General features: G+C 55.4%; 6 protein-coding genes and 1 non-coding gene across 7 annotated transcripts; 6 read left to right on the top strand and 1 right to left on the bottom strand.

The window, feature by feature from the left end:
• The first annotated feature begins 198 nt into the window (after positions 1–198).
• On the top strand, positions 199–1,678 carry BU26DRAFT_59759 (uncharacterized protein). Its single transcript, XM_033835006.1, has one exon. It carries the CDS (start codon positions 418–420, stop codon positions 1,243–1,245), a length of 828 nt encoding a protein of 275 aa, XP_033680992.1. The 5' UTR covers positions 199–417; the 3' UTR covers positions 1,246–1,678.
• A 433-nt stretch (positions 1,679–2,111) lies between these two features.
• Positions 2,112–7,218, top strand: BU26DRAFT_567502 (uncharacterized protein; the record flags this gene model as incomplete). Its single annotated transcript, XM_033833662.1, has 3 exons — positions 2,112–3,431; positions 3,460–3,569; positions 3,624–7,218. The coding sequence occupies 3 exons, from the start codon at positions 2,112–2,114 to the stop codon at positions 7,216–7,218; spliced, it is 5,025 nt and encodes a 1,674-aa protein (XP_033680991.1).
• A 1,292-nt stretch (positions 7,219–8,510) lies between these two features.
• Positions 8,511–9,368, top strand: BU26DRAFT_507647 (uncharacterized protein; the record flags this gene model as incomplete). Its single annotated transcript, XM_033827015.1, has 1 exon — positions 8,511–9,368. One exon carries the CDS (start codon positions 8,511–8,513, stop codon positions 9,366–9,368), a length of 858 nt encoding a protein of 285 aa, XP_033680990.1.
• A 369-nt stretch (positions 9,369–9,737) lies between these two features.
• BU26DRAFT_59744 (HET-domain-containing protein) lies at positions 9,738–12,537 on the top strand. The gene is made up of 2 exons (XM_033834998.1): positions 9,738–10,349; positions 10,431–12,537. Exons 1-2 carry the CDS (start codon positions 10,040–10,042, stop codon positions 12,440–12,442), a joined length of 2,322 nt encoding a protein of 773 aa, XP_033680989.1. The 5' UTR covers positions 9,738–10,039; the 3' UTR covers positions 12,443–12,537.
• An 831-nt stretch (positions 12,538–13,368) lies between these two features.
• On the bottom strand, positions 13,369–13,929 carry BU26DRAFT_393534 (uncharacterized protein; the record flags this gene model as incomplete). The annotated part of the gene is made up of 3 exons (XM_033822728.1): positions 13,369–13,766; positions 13,821–13,838; positions 13,893–13,929. Coding segments are annotated over 3 exons (453 nt in total), but the record flags the coding sequence as incomplete, so codon positions are not given.
• Positions 13,930–14,237: 308 nt separating this feature from the next.
• On the top strand, positions 14,238–14,868 carry BU26DRAFT_59710 (uncharacterized protein). Its single transcript, XM_033834983.1, has one exon. It carries the CDS (start codon positions 14,370–14,372, stop codon positions 14,763–14,765), a length of 396 nt encoding a protein of 131 aa, XP_033680987.1. The 5' UTR covers positions 14,238–14,369; the 3' UTR covers positions 14,766–14,868.
• A 1,146-nt stretch (positions 14,869–16,014) lies between these two features.
• BU26DRAFT_t42 lies at positions 16,015–16,088 on the top strand. Its single transcript has one exon. It is a non-coding gene; the product is annotated as a tRNA-Lys (tRNA).
• The last annotated feature ends 1,062 nt before the right edge of the window (positions 16,089–17,150 follow it).

Genomic DNA, 17,150 nt, shown 5'->3' with positions numbered 1-17,150 from the left:
CGGAAACAGCACTCGGGAGCGCGCGCTACGCAGTGTCTCTGCTGAGCCTCTGGCATGAAGTCAGATTTAGCACTTGTGGTGAGGTGTCACGCTCGTGGTTGGAGCCGGGTTTTGGCGGCGATCGACGACATCTGTTCCCCGTTTCGCAGCATTTGGCGCATAACGGCGGTTGGGCAACGTGAGCGTCAGCCCAAATTTTCTATGCTCAGCAGTCGATGCCCAAGCAATCAGCGGAAGAGAAGTTGCCGAATTATTGGAACTCGTGGAGCGGTGGGACTCACGAGGCCGGCACAAGTTGATGGGTCAGGCACGGGGGGGTCCATCCCTCAGGGACCGACAACATCCCGGTAAAATGCCTTCAGCAGCCTCATTAGCTGCAAAAAAGAAAGCAGCATTGCATGCACAGTACGAAATTGAATGAACGCCACTATCGAAGTTTGGCCTGGTACATGGAGTTTCGTAATGCGGAATGTGTGCGATTCGCCTCGCGCCAGTGAGAGGCAATGGCAGCACTGCACGCAGCTGCAGTCGTCTGCCGATATCCCATTTCCTTTTCATGTTTGCAGCGACGATGCAAGCTGGGGCACTCTAGTGTCAAGCACGTACAGCTGCAGAAGGGAAGGCTCGCCAGGACAGCTGCGCGGCTCATTGGCGGCGGGCAGGATGGGCTTCGGGGGCCAGTGGGAGCTCGAATTTAACTTCAATCTAGGTCTGCAGGATCAGATGAAGTGGGAAACAGCGGTTCTCGAGCCAGCAGCCGCGCCAGTGGGACGCGGCGGTTTGGCGTGCAGGAGGTATTTTGACAGCGTCGGTGTGCATGCGCGACAAGTCTTGGAGTGCCAGCTCATCAAGCACCGTGCAGGGGCCGATCCAAAGTTTCGAACCACTTGCCGCAAGTCACGTCAGGAGGCCGGCGCGGTTCTGCTTAGCCGACTGGACGAGGAGCGCGCGCAGCTGTTGCGGTGCAGCTGCGCGAGACCGGGACGCGGAGGCCGCTGGGGGAGGTGTCGGACGCGCAGAGAGGATGGTGGATGGTGGATGGTGGATGGCAGACGAGGCGGGGCGCGGTGGATGGAGGGGCGGCCGCAGAAACGGCCGCGAGCGCACACGAGCCACCGACGGGAGTGCCGTCGCCGCCATCTGGGATTGAAACGCGGCCAACGGCGCCGATCGCGGTGCGCTGTCGACGAGTCTCGCGGCGCGGCGGGGATGGGCTGGGTTTTACGTCGCGACCTTGCGAGCTGAGGGCTTTGGGCGGGCGGCGCGGCGAGCACGCTGTGGCCCCGGCGACGCGGCGCGCTGATTCGCCCCCGTTCCACCGTGGATGTGCTGTCCTGCAGGCAATGGAGCTCGCCATGAGGCCCGCAGCAGCACTCGGCCAGCTGCCAGGCGGTCTGGCCGCCACCAATCCTCAGCCAGCAGCAGCGTCTGCAACCCTATATCGCAGCCGTTCTGTCCATCTCGTCGCCGCCCATCGCCCTCCGCACCTCGCCGGGGCGTGACCGCTGCAGCCGTGAGTCGTGACCTGCCCGCTGCCGCTGCTGCCCAGCCCCCGCGACTCGAGCCGCCAATCGCCGCGCCGCGGTATCGATAACGACGACTGCTCTGTTTAGACGACGCCTGCCAACGCATACAGCTCGACCACCGCCCGAACAGCCGCCCCGAATCCCTCCAGTACCGGCACTCCAACTGGCAGAGCCATGCTGCGGTAGAGCGCTGCGCTTACCACTCTGCGCGCCACCGCCGTAGGGCTTCAACGGGGCTCCCTGATGGCGACAGGATGATTAGAAGAAATCAACAGTCCGCCTCGCCGCCGGCGCACGTCTCCTCCACCCCCCGTACGTGCTCTGCTCTGCTCTGTACCTCACCTCTATCCTCCCTCCCTCGCCAATAGCCTGGGCCCGGATCAATGCGCTCTGTACGATGAGTTGGCACCTGGACTGACCTTGCTCGCAGCCGTGTCCCCTACCGTCACCCACGTTTCTTCTAGAAGCCACACGCCCTCGCACACTACAACAGCCGTCGATGACCCGCCTGTAGAAGCTCCGCCCCGGTCCTCCAGTCCGCCCAGGTCGCCTTCACCTCACACCTCCAAGCAGCCGCAGTCAACGATGGGAAGTCGACCTGGCGGATCGCACGACAACAATGAGAGGCCGCCGCACAACTTGCACGCGCAGAGGCCCCAGATGCCGGCCTCCGCGTCTGCTCCCGCCGGCCGTCTGCCCCGTCTCCTTCCCGCTGACCTCTCTTCCTACACCGACACGTATCTGCCGACCGCGGCCATCCCCACGTCCGCTACCTCCCTCGCTGAGCTCGCCCATTTGATTCGGCTCCAAGGCTATCAGGAGCAGCGCAAGACCCATTCCCGGGTCCGCCTGCACCGATGGCTCGTGTCCAGCGCTCTATCCGCACGTCTGGTACATTGCGGAGAGCTCGCGTACCGAACTTTGGTTGACAACTTCAGGTCGGACGACAAGAAAAGTTTTGCTACCTTGTATAATGCCGTCAACGACGTTCGGAACTCATGCGACGCCACTCGCCGTTACGCATTATTGGAGCCAGATTTGGAGTTTGGGAAAACGAAAAGTATCAAGAGCGACAAGTCGCCATCTTTCTCAACTTTCTTGAATGAGGTTCCGTCTCAGATTTTGGATGACCTGCTGGGTTTCATTTCTGAAATCCGCACTAATCCAGATTTCCTTGCTACTCGCATTCTCAGTCTCTCTCAGCAAGAGCTTGCTTCTTTAACGTCATTTCGTCAAGCTTTGGATCCCATCGACTCCGTCATGGCCATGCAAGCCCGTGGTAAGGCCGTTGGTACGCAAAAGCCCACTGCGCAAGGTCCCAGTCCCGTGGAACGCCTGCTGTCATTCCAAAGGCACGATCCGTTTGCTGCCCTCATCTACACCATCTTCGCCAACTCCTCGGGGCCAGACTCTGCCGAGGATCTCCGCCGGACAGATGCCTGGGCTACTACCTGCGCCAAGATGATCGTGGACTCCAAGCAAGGAACAGAGAAATTCATCAAGTCCGTCCTCGATGTCTTCGCAGGTATGCGGGAGTGGCCAGGAAAGGCTAACCTGGAGCTTTACCTGATGCAGGTCCTCCAAGATGGGCAATTTCTACTGGAGAGAGCCGAGGAACAGTCCGCACGGCCGGGGACTCAACCAGTCACAGCCAAAGACACCATTGCAACCGACGAGTTCTTCGACCGGGCCGTGAAGCGCCTCTTTGAGGTCGTGGACGACGAACCCAGCGCTGGTGGTATCCCAGAGGGCGTCCTGGAGATTGGAAACGCTATCCTCCGAAAGTTGGATGAGGCTAAGGGACTTCGTAAAGGAGCCCAGAATTTCTTCGTCTCCCGCTGGCTGTTTTCGACCTTCCTATTGAACGCTATCATCCATCCCGAGGCATGTCTTCATTCGACTCTTGTTTCCATGGCATACTAACACTAACTAGACTCATGGTATCATGATTGGCCACCACATCACTGAGCATGCCCGCCAGAAGATCCTCAAGGAGATTGCTATCCGAGCTCAAAAGCATGTCTTGGATATGACCTACAATTGGTACGAGATTTTCTTTGGACCCTTGTATTTTATTGAAACTAATCCCCTCGGCAGGCGCCAGCAAGTTCCAATTCTTCCCGAAATTCGTTCTCACATTGAGAATATTCTGGCAAGATTTAAGCATACCAGATCTCATGCCAAGCCAGTCCTTCTCCCAGCCAAGGCCATCACCTCGCCGCGGGAAACCGTCGAGGTCCAGCCATTTATTGTGATCTGCCCATCGGATATCGTCACTTTAGTCAATACATTATTTCCGGAGCGCCGCCCGCCATCTAGCCATTTTGATAAGGAAAGCCAGCGACGTGCTGGGCTGGCCTCGTCCGCTTCTTCAATATCCGGAATTTCTATGCCTTTCCGCGCAACGCCAGCATCTACAGGCGATGCAAGCTCTATTCTTAGCGCCAGCGCTTCTTCCATGACGAGCGACACCACTTCGAGAGAACCATTGCTAGATGCTGCAAACCAGCCTCTGGATCGCCATGGCCTCCCTGTGGACGAGCATCATCATATCGAGTCCAAGATTGCCCCTACCGAGCTTTACGGAAGGCGCTTGAGGATGGCCTGCTCCGAAATGTCTCGAATTCTAGGCCTTGATGCTACTTCAGGCTCATGCCATCCTTGCGCTGAACGGTGGGCTGTTCTCTACATCTCCCCCGATGGCAAGCAGCTTAAGCCCCGCATGCGCAAGGACTCGGATGATGAAGACGAGCACGACGAGGACTCGCCAGAGAGCGAGAGCAGCGATGACGAAGGTCCCGTAGATAGGCTTGATCTGGAAAACGACTACCATCAGCTGAAGGAAGCCATTGCCAAGCTAGTCGAGGAGTATGAGATTCCCAAGGAACTGGCGCCAGACAGTGAATCGAAGAGCTTCAGTAATCGTACCTCGACTCACCGGAGAGGTGCAAGAGGCGGCGCCATTCGGCAACACAGCGACACCCTCGGATCCAGAAATCCTTATAACCAAGGCCAAAGCCAACTTACCAATCTGATCGCTAGCCAGAGGAATGTACCAGCTCGCCATCGTTCCCCACAACACCCTAGGAGCAACAGCAATCCTCAGCTTTCAGACAAACCGGAGAACAGCTCTGTTCTTGTCACTATGCTAGAAACGGCCATGTACCAATGCCAAGCTCGCTCAGATTTCGTCAACGCTCATCTCTACTACAAGACGCTGCAGTCTCTGCGGAAGCTCAGCTCCCCGTCCCTGGTTAAGAACGGATACGCCGCTCTCTTGAACTACTTCTCCCGCGGTCCGCGCGATTCTCTGGGCAAGTCAACCAACGCCATCGAAGAGTTTGAGGCTTGGTTTGTCTGGTTAAAGCAGTCTCAAGAACGCCATGACGCGGCTATCGAGGACATGATGATAGGGTTGAAGAATCTGCGAGACAAGATGTGGTACATCACCGATGTCCGCAACTCAGGACTCTATGAAGAAGCGAGGAACGTTGCTCTGGCACTCAAGGTGATGGGTCAGCCTACCAAAACGCCCGATGGCAAACCAATCCAGACCCACCGTCCACGCAACTTCTCCAAGTCGTCTACAACCAACTTCCTGCTGAAAACAGAAGCCCAGGTCTTCGACATCATGGCCGCTCCTCAGGACTTTGGTGGGCCCAACAAGTTATCCGACGACCAATCGGATATTACCGCGAAATGGTTGAACCAGTATGGCGTGGAGAATTTCTGCAAAGGTGAGGAGAGGATCCATCGTTTCTGTCTAGAAGTCGACAAGTGCGTGAACAAGCTTGTCGGTGACAGCATGATGGACAGTCCTGTCCTTTGGTCCAGCGAGCTGTATAAGCGAGACAAGGAAGTCCTCGACAGCGGCCGCCAGAAGGGCGATCTCTTCCTCACCGGTGTTGGCACGCTTTCGATCGCTGGAGATGAAGAGTACGAAACTCAAGGCCGACCAGGGTCGCGTAGCCTCGACTTTGCTCAGCGCCCAAGTCAGAGCAGTCTCCGGTCAATCTCCAACCGCAATGGTTCTCAGCAGAGTTTCGACTTGAGCCCTTGGGGAAGCAACCCCATCCATTCGCCCGACTACTTCGGCGGCTCTAGCCCAGTCTTGGCAATCGACTCAAGCGCCACTTTCTGGTCTCCATTCCAAACTCAAGCTCAGTCACCCACCAGTGCCACCAGCATTCGTCCACGGACGGCGTCGTCTTCGAAGGGCACTGTGATGCTCAAACAATCAACTACGGTCAACGAGGATAAGCGGAGGTTCTTGCTCGATCTTAAGCAAACCTTGACGGGTCTGCTCCTAAGCGACCTGGGCACTGTGGTGTTCTCAGGCGGCAGCGAAACTGACTCCTGGTTCTCAGGCGATCTGTTGGAGGATTGTATCCAACGCAAGCGGGATGAAGAGCAGAGACGCAAGAAACAGATTGCACGAAAGAAGAGCATGAAGAGTCTGCGGACCAAGGCTGGCGCCGAGCACCGAAACAGCCCGCTGGAGACACTTGGTCGAACAGAACGAGGCGAAGCCGCCCCTCCTGTCGCCACATACCAACACGCCGCAGCTTCGGACTCTCATCAGTCGGCCGGAGAGCATTCGTCTTCTAGCGCTACCTCCCGCTCCTCGGGTGCATCCACTGCCAAGAAGTCTGGGTTGCTTGAGTTCCCTTACAATGTGGCCTTTCGACGTCTTCTCAACAAGTTCGCTACACATCCGAATCCGTTTTCCAAGCTCCATGCCCTATATGAGCTCGAGCTACTCATCATTGCTTCGCTGTCTTCCCGCTCCGGCCGACCCTACAACAGTCGTCGAGACACGCTGCCGCCAGTCCCACAGTCCCCGACGCTAGGTGCTATGCCAGAGCTCAGCTCGCGAGAGCCCACGACGAACACATCACGTGCTCAGAACCTTGAAGAAGCGATCGCGAACTGCGAGGAGCGTCGCTCGCACACTATGAACCAAGAGGGAGTCAGCAATTCCTCGCCTTTTCTTCAACGCAGTGGCGCACGCTCTCCAGTCGGACCGCCAAGCACCGATATGATCGTCGAGGTCATGCAAGGGCTCTTCCGGGACGCTGACATTCGCCCAAAGACCCTCTTTCGTGACCTTCAGTACATCGCATCATTTGTCCCGGCACAGATGCTGGACAGGACTGCACGTGGGAAAGCATTTTGGGATGTCGGTCTCGCAGCTCTTGGCCTGAAACAAGACGTCTGTCGCATCATGGTCGAAATCGTCGACGACATCATCGCGAAGCACTCTCAGCGCGATGTCGTCCTTCAACAGACCAACGGTCAGGCGACCGAGAAGACCGGCCTTGCCGTCGGTGCTGGTGGTGCAACTTCAAGCCAAGCGCCCGTCTCGCGCTACACCATCGAGGACGCCGCACGCATGCTTCTCATCACCGCCAGAGAGGGCGACCCGGTGGCCGAGCGTGAGCTGGCTATTATGTACCTCACCTCTCCAGAGCTGCTTCACCGCACCATCCTCCCGCTCACCAAGCCCCGCGACGTCTTCAAAACGGAGCTCCTCAATCGCGAGCGCAAGGCCTCTCAGGACTCTGCTCGAAGCGATCCGTTTATGATGTGTGTTGCACAGCACTGGATGGAGCTCAGTATGAAGGGCGGCGACAAACTCGCTGCGCAGTACTTGCGGCAGCGCGAGGACCTGGCCAATATTACCCAGCGGTGATAATACGCACCTCCAACATCACCATTACCCCAGGACTGCCTTCCCCATTTATATTTCCATATACCCGCACCCATTTTACCCGCATCGACTTTACTTATTTATTGTCTTTTTTCTCGTTCTTCGCTAGCGTCGCATACCTACCATAACGGCCTCCACATGCATAGCGAGGAGTTGCCCTTTCTTATATTATTACCATTGCGTGTGCCTTTCAGCTTGATTCCCCGCATGGCCTTTGTTTTTCGACCACATACACGACTTTTCGGCTTTCGTTTCATCCCTATATCATCCTTTCTTATTTACTCGATGACGGGTCGCGGTGCAAATTGGGGAACACCTCACTTGTAGATTTACTTGGTTGGATTTTTTGACACGGCCGATCTAGATGATATCCTGGAGATATGTTGTTGGTCTCGGCGATGGCATTGCCGATGATGGAATGAGGACGACGAGGGACGATGCGATGTGTGTATATGATTGCAGGGCAGCATCGTAACGAATCTCCTTGGATCTGGGATCGGGATCGGGATCGGTTCGGGCTGGGCATTGGGTATGGGATCGGCAAACGGAAACGGGATTTAATGACCATTGTAGATTTCTTGGCTCTTATCGGAAATGGAAAGGAAATATTCGAACATGCCTGCTGCTTCGCCTGCTTTTTTGGTGCCGTTCGCTCGCTTGTGCCTGCCCGACGGTCGTGTTGGGGTTGGGATGCGGTCGGGATTTGCGGGTGTGAAGGTTTTCGGCAGGTCGACGCGAGTCGGGTCGGCGGTCGAGCTTGCGCCTTGGGATTCGCCGGTCTGGAGTGCTTTAAGGGCTTATTACGAGTTAGTGCGACGTGGCACTTTAGTAAGGTTGAGAGTGAAATCGTTCGTGGGAGCTAGCTCAGTCAGGAGCCGGCGTCGATGGGTTTTGCAAGGGCATTAGGAACTCCCAGCGCACCGCCTTGCATGCGGATTACCCTCTGGGGCCCTCCAGGCTCGCTTGTACAACATCAATTTCTCTGTGCCAACGTTGCTAGTTCTAAACTTTGGAAAATTCCACCCGAAGTCCTCCAGCGAATAATCCGTCTCCCAAACCATGAACCGTAACTCAATCCCCTCCTCTTCCGTGGTACGAAAATGAATTATTCGCATCTTAGCGCATCCTCAAACCTATATCAGGGGCCTCATTCCCTTCTCTCCTAACTTCTCCTCCTCACCATCTCCACTCCACATCCACATCACACATCCAGTCTTCAGACCACATTTCCATCGCCAAAACTACATCCACATCACACCCCAAAGCACTCCAGCATGGCCGATCCATCGTCCATCGACTACCTCTTCGAGGACGAAGACCTCCCCCTCCCCACCACCACAACATTCCCCTTCGAGCACCTCCCCGCAGAGCTCCAAAACGCCGTCTACGAAGCCTACTTCGCGGCCCCGCAAACCATCAAGATAAACGCCTCCGGCGCCCTCCTCTTCCCGCCCCTCACGCACACCTCGCGGCAACTGCGCTTCGAAACAGCCGGCTACGTCTACGCCGCGCTCGCCCGCCCCGGCACCCGCATCCACGCGCAGATCCGCGACTACGACGTCGCCCCGCTGCTCAGCCGGCTGGCGCAGCTCTCGCGCGACCTGGACATCCCCCAAGACTCCCTCGTCGCCAAAGTAAGCGTCTCCTTCGTCGGCGCCATGCACTGCGCCAACCTGCTCCACTGGATCCGCGCGCACCTCGCCGCGCCGGCGCAATGCCCCGTGTTCGCCTACGACTGCCCGTCGCTGCCGGCGTACGGCGCGGTCTCGCTGTTCGCGGGGCCGCTCTCGCTGGTTGAGTTTGTCGCTGCGTGGTACCGGCCCGCGGAGAATGCTGTCGACCGGGTTAAGCGGAGGAGGGCGGCGCTGCGGTTCCTGGAGCTGACGGAGGAGCTGGGCTGCGATTATGTAGAAAGGGCGAGGGAGATGGATGACGAGGCGCTGGCGGGGCCGGTGTTTAGGACGGTTGCGGTTTGGCATCATTTGCTGGGGAAGTATCGGGGGGAGCTTGCTGGGGGGAAGAGGGGGAGCGGGGTGAGGGGGGAGTTGTGCGAGTTCGCGGGGGTGGTGTATGCGTTTGCGGGAGAGTTTGTGGGGGGGAGGGTTTTTGGTAGGGTTCCCGGGGGTCTTTGAGGAGGTTTTTGCAAGGGGATTATTTCCTCTGTAATTGTCTTGTGTTGTGCACTTCCTCGGTTGCATTGATGTGCGCTAGATCTTCCATCTCTTCTGGCTTTCCCCTTTGCTATGAACTTCTTGATATTAGTCCACCTCTTCCTCATCCGTTTACTCTTTCTCCTCTCGCCTAACATCAAAAACTCCTCCGAACTCATCGACAGACTGCGGGCAACTGATACACAAACGCTGGAGGGTTTGGAGCGTTGACAGGATGATGCCAATCGTAGTGGCCACCGTTGGGCGATAAGCTAGTCCCAAAATAGAAGGCTAAATTTTAGCAGGGACCTCAGAACTCCCCGGGCCAAACTTCTAACCTCAACTCTCACACAACATCTCCGACCTTGCGAAACTCTGCTCGATCACTCCTTTCGCCTCACTCTTTAGTTGCCACTAGCGCCGTCTGCCGCTGATGGCTGGAAGCTGTCCAATCGTCGGAGATGCGGCTGAGAGCCCCACTTAGGTCATCCTCAGGCAGCAGTAGCTATCGTATTCGAACCTCAACCCACCCAACCCCTGCGATACCGGATAAAAGAATGATCAGCTTAATGATTCTCGTCCCCTTCGGATCTACTCGTGCCCCCTAGCAGTCTCCGGTAATCGAACGTAGCCTCGCGAAGGGTTCTTTGCGGATGGAACCGTGCAAGCTATGCAACGACCAGGAAAAGAAGCACGAGGATGATGCTCGGCTCGCATTCGATTTTACGCCAGAGGACCTTGCCAAATCGGCGTACGAACGGCCCTGCGATTCGTGCATGGTAATTCTTGAAGGACTGCGTCAGTCCCAGACACGCGAGTGGTCGTTTCAGCGCGATGTGAGGAGAGTGTATGCGAGGTGTCATAGTAAGAGGAGTAATTACGCAGAGAGCTTAAGCCTAGAGATTTATTTCGTTGATGATCGACCTAAGCTGGAATTGGAGTTCTATAGCTTGCAACCTCATGGTGAGTGGGTCCGAGCACTGGTGGAGATTATCAGCACTATGCGGTCAGATTGGCTGAGCTCCGCTGCTAACAAGTTTGCAGCATGGAAGGCTGTACTTCCACGCCCATCCATCAGTGGTCATCCGCTGTCACCGCGTGCTTTGGCCTGGCTACAGTCGCTTCTGGATGAATGCATGACCAGCCACAATTCCTGCAAAGACCTCGGTCAGCCTCAACTACCCAAGCGCGTGCTTTCGCTGCAAAGTCACGGCCCCCATAACATTTCCATAAGACTTGTCGAACCGCAAGGGGAATTTGACTCATACGCTGCTTTGAGCCACTGTTGGGGTCATGAACAGCGGTGCACTCTCACGAAGAGCTCGCTCCAGGCCCGCAAGCAAGGAATTCCTTGGGACACGATCCCGAAGACGTTCAAGGACGCGATACGTTTTTGTCTTATGCTTGGCATACGGTATATATGGGTTGACAGCCTGTGTATAATCCAAGACGATGAAAAGGACTGGGAGATCGAATCCTCCAAGATGGCCGACATCTACCAGTTTGCCTATCTGACCTTGGCAGCGACAGCCTCCCCAGGCGACTCGCAAGGATGCTACCCAGAGACCTCCGTATCTGCCGATGACCTGGAGATCCATATTCCGGAAGATGTCGGTGCCTGCAGGATTGCCGTTCGTCGGCCGCTGAAGCATTGGGACAACCTGATCCCAAGTCAACTAAAGCAACAGTTTCCTCTACTCTCGCGAGCATGGGTGTTCCAGGAGCGGATTCTTTCCCCAAGAGTACTCCACTTCTGCAAATCCGAGCTCGTCTGGGAGTGCAGACAGCTCAGCGTCTGCGAGTGCGCAGGCCTGGGCCAAGAGAGTAGCCCGGGTGGTCTATTCTATAATACAATCCGGGATAGCGGAGAAGAAGGCAGGCAGGATAACGCTGCTCAACAGGAACGGCTGGATTTGATTCTGGCTATGCAGCTGCAGCAACAGGAGGACGATTTGGAACTGGCGATGCGTCTGCAGAACGAGGGAGGCCTTGAAGAGAATGAGAATATGGAGGACGGTTCTTGGGCATTTATTTCTCCGCTCGACGGCTTCCCGAACGCTGATCCTCATGCTCGCCCTTCGGATCAACGACACGTCTTTGGTCTTCCTGCGTACGATGCAGCCGTATCCAACATCATTCAGGCGAAGAACCGTCCGGAACTCATTCCACATTTCCATAGGACGGTGGAACGGTACTCAGCACTGGCCATCACCAAGAAAATTGACCGATTACCAGCGCTCTCCGGAATTTGCAGACGCATTCGACACCTTCGCGGCGAGTATCTTGCAGGCTTATGGTCGGATTCGCTCTGTTTCGATCTGATGTGGCGCATCAACACGCTCAGTCTCGACACTTGGAACGGCGGACGCCCACCAGAATACCGAGGCCCCACATGGTCGTGGGTCTCCGTCGAAAGCCCGGTGTCGTACTGGGCCGACATCACAGACTTCAACGACTCCGATCCGCGCTTTCGACCCCGGAGAGCGGATGACCGTCTCGGAATCGGCGATGACGTCGAGGACTACGTCAAGCCTGTACCAACGAAGCCTCTTGGCCGCAACACAGGCAAGGTGCAAGTCGAGCTCAACCTACCAGGTCACAATCCGTTCGGCGCGGTAACATCAGCCGTCCTCACTGCGGAGGCTTCCTGCACCACCGCAAATCTCTTCTACACCTACGACTCCTACTGGTACGGCCAAACCAACAAGCACGACCCCATGCGCTACAAACTCAAAGTGCAGACCTCCGACGCCCGCCGCCCTTCGTTGGACACCCGCGCAGACACGGTCGAGATCCCGTTCTTCGCCGACTACGCTTTGGGCATCGACGGGCCGCATAAAGTCGCGGAAGGCGAAATGGTAACGCTCCTGCTAGTCCATCCTAAAGTCAGTCTTGTGCTGCGGAGGAAGTTCGATGAGGGGAGGGCCATTACGGTGCACGGCGGAGAACAGGCGTGGGAGAGGATTGGTATTGCGCGTATTAGTGAGAATTTGTTGAATTACTATCGCGTGGATTGGATGAGGGCGAGTGAGGTGAAGCGGTTTAAGATTGTGTGAGGAGTGGTGCTTTCTCAAACACGTTAGAGAAACCTTTCAAGGACTGCACTACGTCCTTCCACCTCCGGTGGCACAGCGCCGATTAAGGTTGGCTCCGTATCCAGCTTTCTGAAGGGCTTCAAACTCTCGAAGCTTGGGCGAGTCCAGCTGGTTGTGAAGCACGCTGTACAGAGTAGATATAAGAACGGTTTAGAACAATTTACAGAATTTTAGAAGTACCCCGCATCTGGACGCAGTGCTGGCATCTTCTTCGGGCCTAACTTCGAACTTCTTCCAAAAGCAGAAAATACGCGAAGCATAGCCCGGAAAACTTGACGCAAGTTCCCACCCTCGAGAGACCCACGTGCGTGTGTCGAAATGCAGTCGAAACATGAGCAACGTAAACGAAAAGTATGAGTATCATTTGTAAGTCATTTCAATCCCGTCGAAGCGCATCAGTGAAGAGTATCTAAAAAGAGGAATTAGGCGACGGGAGCCCCGGGAGCAATCGCGCGATAGCGATCCATACGACGACCGTATCAAGGACCATGCCGGGGGGTGGCCAAGGCAGTTATCTGATGCTCCTTTGGGAGGCGTATGCAACAGAGCGAGGCTGACGACAGCGTTGCTTTCATACGAGCCGGCTCGGTTGCGCCGAGAAGGAAGTGGGTGGAGGGAAGTGCATCCTTCGCGGCGCAAAGCTAGGCCGGGGTGTGTTCACACCGTACGAGAAAGCATGCGGGACGATGCTCATGTAGATTAGCGAGAAATAGTAATCAAGAGCAGGAATTCCAGTCCCGGTTGGAGGATCTTATGCATTTAGCCCATTCCACCCTTTAGATAGACGTCTCTACTTTTCGAGAACTTTGAACGCCATCCCTCCGAACCCGTACTCGCATACGCTACCCCGGTCAGATAGCTGGAGGGACACAAATCTCTCCACTTGCATCAAATCCGCACGTCCACTCGTTCGGCTCCGGCATCGCCGCTGTATTCGGAATATTCGAGCTTTCCCTGAACTCCACGATCCTCCTCTCACCGCCGCCCACATCCTGCACCACCGCAAACGTCGCATCCGTGAAATACAGATCCTTGTTGAGTAGAATATGCGTACCGCCCTCCCATCCAATCATGTAGACGAGGCCGCCCTTATCGCCGTTGGAATTTGGCACGGCGAGGGTGTTGATAGCGCCGTGGTTGAAGACAGAGAATGTCTGACCGAGGGTCTCGTTGAAGGAGTGATAAAGGGCGAGCCAGCCCGTGTAGTTATAGTGTGTGGTATTGAAGGTGGCGAGGAGGGAGCTTGAGAATGATGCGGCGAAGACTTGATCCCATGCGCCGTTTGCTGTATGGTATTAAAGCTGAAACTACTATGTTTACTGGCCCTGGACTGACTGACCTGGATAGGGGAAGAAGCCTAGGGTTTATGTTAGCAGGTGAGAGATCCGAGCACGCCTGATGTGCAGCTCACCGTTCACTTGGCATTCCAACCAGTTTGAGAGCTGGATACTGGCGTTGACGGCGGGGTCGTTGGCGAGAGAGCATGGGTCCGTGTCGTCTCGTGCCGTCAGACCCAGCATCTCGGTTGATGGCATGGCGAACGCTGCTGCAGTGGACACGATGCCGCATGCGGCGACTACGCGAAGGGTCAGTCTTGGGATTGTAGGTCCTGGGCTGATTTAGACTCGTATTGCTTACCGAGAACTGCTGCTAAGCGCATGCTAATAGACGGAATTAATGGACTAATGCTTTGGCTAATGATGTAGAATAAGGAATGGAGGGGTTTCGGCAGCACGACTAGGGAAGGAGAGAGGAGGACGAGAAGTAGATGAATGAAATAAGAACTTTGAGAAGATCGCAATATATTGGACGCGAAATTGTAGAGACATCTACCCAGGGGACGCGCCCGGGTAAGACGCGAATGTAAGATGGAGCAGGGATACCGCTTATGAGCACTGCCATTGGTCCTTGGCCGTTTTGTCGTCCTGGTAGCCCGGAATTGATAAGCGAAAGTGCTCGAAGGGATCTCCAATTCAGATTCGCATCAGCAAGCTCTTCCTGGCGGATTTTAGCGGGTGTTTTGCGAGTTTCGAAGCGTTTGTTGGCTTACACCGCCATCGGGGCCACCGCGTCGTTTACCGATGTCAGCCTCCAAACGGGAAATGACTGGGGTAGCGCGTGGGTACACGCCAGGGTGTCGGCCAAGCGTCTTACACCCTTGCTCGGAGCGACCCCGGAGATCGCTGGTGTCGCAAACGTGCTAGATACGCGATACGACGTCAGGTCCGAACGCGGCGTATTTGGGGAAGTTTGGAGAATGGAGGCGTATAGGGCGCATAACTAATGCGCCCGCCTTGCGGCGTTCCCGTACTCAGCCTTACAAACGCCGCTTGAGCCTTGCTGGATATTATATAAGGCCTTGGGGTCCTGATGTATACGCCGCCTGACGGAGTTGGTATAAAGATAGGCCTCTCAAACCGCGCATACTCAGGTCGCTCATCGTCATTTTTTATTATTTCGTGCATCGATCTTCCAATGCGTAGGTCCCGGATGCTGCAGCATTACCGCAGCAAACAGCGCCGGTATTTGCAGTGGAGGTCTGATCAAGAGAAGAATGGAGAAGGCCCCTACATCCCTCCACATCTGAGACAGCTCCGGACTGAATGGTTCGCGAAACGATATACCAAATACAATGCCGGGGCGCTCAGAGGCGATGCAGATGCAACCCGAGAGCCAGAAGCTCAGAATTTCAACGAACCGTCGTCTGATATGGAAGAGCCGGAAGCACTTGTCGACAAGATCTGGAGGTGGCTCAAATGGTCGGATGACGAAGAGGAACAGCGCGGGAGGTCATCTTCGCGGAAAGAAGGGACATGAAGCGAAGTGGACTGGAGTAAGCTGCATGCCGTTACTGACTGGGGAAGCAGTCAGGCTAACGCAAGAGCAGGAACGAATCTATGAATATTGAGAAGCGCTACTAAACCCGATACTTATTTAGAGGTTTGGGTAATGTTGGCAACCACTCGCAGTGCCATCAAGAAGGCTACCCTTTGGGTATCCGCGAAAAAAAGGGTGCATCGATAGGGGCTGGAGGACGGCGATCTAAGGCGAACTGTTCAAGCGTTGAGAGATAGTTGCGAGAATTTTGGAGTGGGTGATCCGGGAGCTGGGGGAGGTGGGATAGATGATGGAGAGATGGTGCCATCTTCAGAGGCCACATTCGATGGCAGGTAGATTACCAGTTGCCAGGGGTCGCAGACAGCTGCGCTTGAACCGTTGGATATCTCCAATATATCCCGTACGAGGTGCGTCAGATAATGAGCATTATAGGCTGGTGCGGGTGATGGAGTTCCTTGCGTGGTACGCGCTATGGGACTCACCGATTCGCGTAGAGTCCCACCGCTACAACTCACCTTGCCCCATTCTCCGCGAGAAGGTGCAAACGAGAAAATAGTGAGGTCCCGCAAACAGAAACGAAACCTTCTCCTGCCACTAGTCAGAGCGGATGGTGTTGGTGTAATATCGGCTCGGGTCTAACTCAACTATAAGATTCGAACAATCCCAGAATCCATCATACATCAAGACAATACACCGCCGGGCTGGCACAATTGGTTAGCGCGTGAGACTCTTAATCTCAAGGTTGCGGGTTCAAGTCCCGCGTCCGGCTTCATTCGTCTTCTTTTTTGCCCTTTCTTTTCTGCCCTTTCGTTCTTTACTGTTGCGTCTGTCCCCCCTTTTTTGGCCGCTCTTTTTGCCGGCGCCTCGAACTGATAACACGTACAAGCTGTGGAAGGATGGGGATTGTACACATCAGGAGGATGATAGCCTAGAAGTGTAGTACTCGAGGACAGGAGCAACGTGGAGAGTAGGAATAACCATTCACTACCTCCACTCTGATCGCAGGAGCTTCCGCACTGTGGTCATTGATGACCGTACTCGCATCAATCCATATTCTGCCTCCTCCTTTCCTATCAGACATTACCTTCGCTCCAGCGTAGCCTGAAGTCTCGCAATGCCTGATTGATGTGCGCTCAAATATTTCCTGGGCTCCATCACAGCGCACCGACTTTCATCCCATGTATCCCTACCCGTACGGGTCGCTTCGCCACAGGTCCCAGGGGTCTAGTATCGAAACGTCGTTCAGGCGTAGGGAGCATAGGGTCGGAGGACGGATGAACGCGGTCAGCGGGTCGTAGTCGCGATTCCAGTTCGTTGGAAACGACAGCGTCTCAACAATTAGCACTATTCATTGGGGGGATTGAGTGTGGCCTTGTGGTGGCTACGGCCGAGCGCGTTGCAGGTCCGTTCCGGCAGCAGAGTCGATAGGTCATTACGAGATCACCCTCTTCTTGTAGGCAACCGAACAGCACAAGGTCGTACCACAAAGTCTATGAGATGTACCTCAAAGATGGGATGGAAGTCAGCTGGATGACGTTCGCTAAGGGGATTAAGACTGAGAACTAGTGGCTTGGCATTCCGCAGAGCCAGTTACCGCTCAACATGCACACGACATTGCCCGGGTCAAGGTCTTCCGAGGCATCAAAACTTCCCGCTTACATTGGCGTTCACAATTCAAATTCACGCGTTCCATCGCCTTCTTAACTCCAAATCGCTCGCAGCAACATGCCACGATTCTTCGCCATCACTCGACAATGGGGACCCAACTTCCAATGTCAAGCACAAGGTACATTTGGAGCAGATGGAGGAGAAGAAAGATGGCGTATAGACC

The sequence above is a fragment of the Trematosphaeria pertusa genome (assembly GCF_010094035.1).
Source record: "Trematosphaeria pertusa strain CBS 122368 unplaced genomic scaffold BU26scaffold_11, whole genome shotgun sequence".
Taxonomy (NCBI): domain Eukaryota; kingdom Fungi; phylum Ascomycota; class Dothideomycetes; order Pleosporales; family Trematosphaeriaceae; genus Trematosphaeria; species Trematosphaeria pertusa.
This window is presented reverse-complemented; position numbering and strand designations above follow the sequence as displayed.

Excerpts from the sequence above, each read along its gene's own strand:
- BU26DRAFT_59710 (XM_033834983.1), top strand. The coding sequence starts at position 14,370 with ATGAGCACTGCCATTGGTCCTTGGCCGTTTTGTCGTCCTGGTAGCCCG.
- BU26DRAFT_59759 (XM_033835006.1), top strand. The coding sequence starts at position 418 with ATGAACGCCACTATCGAAGTTTGGCCTGGTACATGGAGTTTCGTAATG.
- BU26DRAFT_59744 (XM_033834998.1), top strand. The coding sequence starts at position 10,040 with ATGGAACCGTGCAAGCTATGCAACGACCAGGAAAAGAAGCACGAGGAT. Across the intron at positions 10,350-10,430 it reads CTATAGCTTGCAACCTCATG|CATGGAAGGCTGTACTTCCA; the intron begins GTGAGTGGGTCC and ends ACAAGTTTGCAG.